At 37.6% G+C, this 5264-nt stretch overlaps 1 protein-coding gene across 1 annotated transcript in view; it reads right to left on the bottom strand.

The window, feature by feature from the left end:
* LOC106474115 (T-box transcription factor TBX3-like) overlaps positions 1 to 5264 on the bottom strand; it is a 35278-nt gene that overhangs the window by 7242 nt on the left and 22772 nt on the right. Inside the window, exon 2 of the mRNA XM_013934806.2 lies at positions 4278 to 4545. Coding sequence (XP_013790260.1) covers positions 4278 to 4545 — 268 coding nt within the window. The remainder of the gene's footprint in view (positions 1 to 4277; positions 4546 to 5264) is intronic.

Consider the following 5264-nt stretch of genomic DNA (forward strand, 5'->3'; position numbering starts at 1 on the left):
GTAACCCGGTTTCTAGCGTTGTAGATCCGCAGATATACCGCTGTGCCATTGTGGGGGGGGGGCGTTTTTTATACAGATTAAAAAGCATTGTTGCATTCGTTAGGTAACCTCACTGTAACGATATTATTGGCCATAAATCCAATAATATTTCACGAGATTCGGCCAGCTTAGGAGATCTGGGTTAGTCCTAAATTCATATACTAAACTAACAATGTAAAATAATCTTTTATAATAAAATAATAATAATAAGAAGAAGAAGAACAAAAAATAAAATTCACACAATAGCTATAATATTTCTTATTTAGAAATGAGGAGAGTAAAATTATTTATATATTTTTTGGGGGTGGAGTGGTAATTCCATTTACCTGGTCGTTTTTATTCTATTCCTTTGTAAAATCCAGACTTTATACACAAATCTTCCACAACGTTTGTCGTTAGTTTCTGTAAATATTATGTACGTATATATATATATATTATAGCCAATAACTGTAATTTAGATAAAATGTTATGTAAATGTATATTGTAACCAATAAATCGTAAGACGGAACGTTATACAAGTGTGTATCCAGCCAACAAACCCCAGAAGTGCCCTTTTACTCAGTCATAAAAAACGTTCACAACCAGAGGCAACCTCATAATCTCTCCTAAACCCCCGAAAAAAAAAAAGGCATATCTTCCATTCAATGCTTGAAAAGTGTATTTTCTGTCACTGGGTCCCCTGCCCTTGCAACTTGCGGGTCGCGAATTTGAATCCCTTTACTGAACATGGTCACCCTTTCAGCCGTAAGGACGTTATAATGTGATAGTCAATCACACTTTTCGTTGGTAAAATGGTAGCCCAAGAGTTGGCGGTGGGTGGTGTTGACTAGCTACCTTTCCTCTAGTCTATCACAGTTAAATCAAGGATAGCCAGCGCAGATAGTCGTCGGGTAGCTTTGCACGAAATTCCAAAACGAACAAACAAATGGTTTTGGCACAATAATACTAAATAACAAACAACAGATAATTTATGAAACGTTATTTACGTTGATGATACTCAACGAATAACAAACTTTTGGCTGAATTTCACTTGATTTTAATTCATACTGTTGTAATACGAATTAGGTTTAGTGTGGGTGAAAAAAAAAAGATTTGAAAATTACGATTTTCAATTCTAAGGACCCTGAGATTTGTTCTATAAAGTTGTTACAATATTCTGTGATTAAAAAGAGAAAATTATCTCTGAAGGTATAAAAAAAAACAACAACACAAAACAAATCCATTCATAAGAAACAGCTTCTGACAATTTTACAGGTTTAGGCCATTTTTGTCATAAAGGGGGCCCGGCATGGCCAAGGTGGTTAGGGTGTTCGTCTCTCAATCTGCGGAATCACCGTCCCACCAAACATGCCCGCCCTTTCAGCCGTGGGGGCGTTATAATGTGACGGCCAATCCCACTATTCGTTGGTAAAATGGTAGCCCAAGAGTTGGCGGTGGGTGGTCATGACTAGCTGCCTTCCCTCTAGTCTTTCACTGCTAAATTAGTGACGGCTAGAGCAGATAGCCCTCGCGTAGCTTTGCAAGAAATTCAAACCAAACCAAATCCTGGCGACCAGAAGGATGGCTTATCCGCAAGACACCAGAACTTGCATAGTTCAGCTTACGTAATATCTTAAGTACAATGCTCCCCTTAACCCCCATCTTTGACATGAAGACATCCGTTCCTGGGGTGTATCTATAAGTAGTTAGGAATGTCGTTCAAATCATAGTCAAACTTAACTGTTATAACGTTGGTTATGATCCTAAACGTTTTGTTTATCGTCATTCCATACCGATCATTATAAACACTCACATCTATCATTACAGTTTCGTGACTAGGAGTGTTTCATTAATCTAAACTTTAGACATTTGAAAATATTAAATAACGACAAACCGTTGTGGTTATTCTCTAAGCAAACAAACAAAGAAAAAATTTCCAAATAGTTAAAAACGTTTTTTTTCCTTCTGTTTATGTGGTTATCCTCTAAGAAAACAAACAAAAAAATTCCAAATATTTAAAAAACGTTTTTTTTCAGTTTATGTGGTTATCCTCTAAGGTTCTAAACAAATAAACAAACAAAAACTTTCCAAATAGTTAAAAAAGTGTTGTTTTTTTCTGTTTATGTGGTTATCTTCTAAGCAACCAAACAAACAAAAAATTTCCAAATAGTTAAAAAACGTTTTTTTCTTCTGTTTATGTGGTTATCCTCTAAGCAAACAAACAAACAACAAATTTTCAAATAGTTAAAAAGCGTTTTTTTTTTTCAAACCGTTGTGGTTATCTCCTAAGCAAACCAACAAACAAACAAATAAAAAATTTCCAAATAGTTAAAAACGTTTTTTTTCCTGCTTATTTTTTATCTTCCGAAAAAAAAAGTATTCTTCAATTATGAGAGTGCCATCAAAGTTCATCTACTTGAGGTAATTTTAGAATTAAGTTTCAAAGGTTTACATTAACAGGTGAGCTGATTCGTAACTACACTTTAAACAAAGCTTTGCTCATCCCTTCTATTTAAAGATTCTTAATTCATAAAGTAAAAAAAATAATGGAACACATCGATAATTCTAGGGTTATAAACAAGCCTTTATAATATTTCAACTAAAGGTTTGGTTTGAATTGCGCGCAAAGCTACTCCAGAGCTATCCGCGCTAGCCGTTCCTAATTTAGCAGTGATAGACAAGAGTGAAGGTAGCTAGTCAACACCACCCACCGCCAACTCTTGAGCTACTCTTTTACCAACGAATAGTGGGAGTGACCATCACATTATAACGCCACTACGGCTGAAAGAGCGAGAATGTTCGGTGGGACGGGAACTCGAACCCGCGACCCGAAGATTGCGAGTCGAGCGCCCTAACCAGACCGTCTTCAACTCAAATCACGTAAGCTTGTGGTTCAAGGATAAGCTAATGTTCGAGGTTTGATCCCTGTATGTATTGACCATAGGACAGGTAGCCCATTAAGAATCTTTACGTTTAAACAAACATGTTCTCCCGAACATAAGATACGTATAGTACATTCTAACTGTTGTTTAAAATGCTGTGGGTTACGTATCATTTGCATAGCACGCCCACCCTCAATTCAACCTTACTTGGGAGTATCACACACACACACACACACACACAACAGACGCAGAAACAAAAATACTTATACTAGACACACTTTGGTTTACGAAAGACAATCCCATAGATTTGACATGATTACAGAGCTTTCTCGTTGCATTGAGAACAAGTTAAAAGCTCTTAAAGATGCAGAATGTGACAGCGGTATATCTGTTTTTGAAAAAAAACCCCATTCTGACAACCGATTCATCAGGTGGACAGACGGAACCGGCGCCACCAACCTACTGATCATGCGGTTCCCAAACAGGCTTTAGACTAAAGTCGGTCTCAACAGACCAATACACCAAGAGAATACTACAAATCACGGTTTATTTGTTGAGACTGTAACAATCACACGCTGACACCTTCGAACTCACGTGAGTAGTTAAGAGAAGGACTACTACTGTCATTTGTGATGTCCAGAAGAAACCCCCAATGTTGTCAGTTTCAAGTGCCACATTATTATCACCGGCCACTTCTCTTGAACTGACCGAATGTAATCACTGCAAATTTGGTTTGTTTTACGAGTGGTCAACAGTGTTTATTTTCACCTAATGTGTGTAACAGTGGTACGAAGTCAGTCGCATTATGCTGATACTTGGCTTACTGGTCAATCCCACTATTCGTTGGTAAAAGAGTAGCCCAAGAGTTGGCGGTGGGTGGTGATGACTAGCTGCCTTCCCTCTAGTCTTACACTGCTAAATTAGGGACGGCTAGCGCAGATAGCCCTCGTGTAGCTTTGCGCGAAATTAAAAAAAACAAACGAACAACTTTCTACCCTCTGAAAGTTACAATTAGGCTTACGTTGCCGAAAACTGTTTTTAAGCATTTATCTCAATACTTAATGATTTCGCGGTTAACTGTTTCGTAGTTTAGTTAAAACGTTTCAGGATCTACTGGCCTATTCAACAATAAAAGCCAACACAGGTTTTAATATTTTAATATCAGGTGAAACAAGTGAAATTATCAAATTCGACACATTGGGCAATCATAATAACCCCTCCATCGGTAGAAGGATTTACGGTATTAAAACTAGACACTGGTCACGTCTCTTTAATTTCTCTGTACGTGATCCGTGTGGACATATTGCTATTCAACTTAGCACAGAACACTTCTCAATCAGTCAGTAAATCGATCGATTCAAGTAATTGTGAACTTACGTATCCATGCGTGTCCGAGATGTTGTTGGTCAGCTTCAGCTTGTGGAAGGACACGACCTTCTGCATCCACTGTTCTCCAGTACTAGGAGAGTCTGGATGTATGTACATCCTTTTGGGCATCTCGGGGTCAGCTTTTCCGGCCACCATCCACCGACTGTTATGAAATTTGTATCTACAATCATCGGCTGCTACTATGTCCATTAGGAAAATGTACTTGGCCTTCTTGTCCAGTCCTGATACTCGGACCTTGTATCCGGGAAACATTCGCCTGAGAAGAAGAAGAAGAACCGTTTATAGTCAACAATCGAGATTAAAGAAACAAAAGTAAATTAACTGGTATAGAAACTACAGTCAAGGAACTTGTATAGAAACAACAGGCAAGGAAGTGGTATAGAAACTACAGTCAAGGAACTGGTATAGAAACTACAGTCAAGGAACTTGTATAGAAACAACAGTCAAGGAACTGGTATAGAAACTATAGTCAAGGAAGTGGTATAGAAACTATAGTCAAGGAACTGGTATAGAAACTACAATTCAAGGAACTGGTATAGAAACTAGAACCAAGAAACTGGTATAGAAACTACAGTCAAGGAACTGGTATAGAAACTACAGTCAAGTACCTTGTATAGAAACAACAGTCAAGGAACTGGTATAGAAACTACAGTCAAAGAACTGGTATAGAAACTACATCCAAGAAACTGGTATAGAAAATACAGTCAAAGAACTGGTATAGAAATTACAGTCAAGGAACTGGTATAGAAACTACAGTCAAGAACTGGTATAGAAACTATAGTCAAGGAATTGGTATAGAAACTACAGTCAAGGAACTGGTATAGAAACTAAAGTCAATGAAGTGTTAGCGGAACTACAACCTAGATCTTGTCAAGAAATTAGAACCAATGACCTGGTATAGAAACTACAACCAAGGAACTGGTATAGAAACTTAAGAAAATTAACTGGCATAGAAACTACTGTAAATGAGTTGGT

Source organism: Limulus polyphemus, unplaced genomic scaffold (assembly GCF_000517525.1).
Source record: "Limulus polyphemus unplaced genomic scaffold, Limulus_polyphemus-2.1.2 Scaffold6840, whole genome shotgun sequence".
NCBI classification, from domain to species: domain Eukaryota; kingdom Metazoa; phylum Arthropoda; class Merostomata; order Xiphosura; family Limulidae; genus Limulus; species Limulus polyphemus.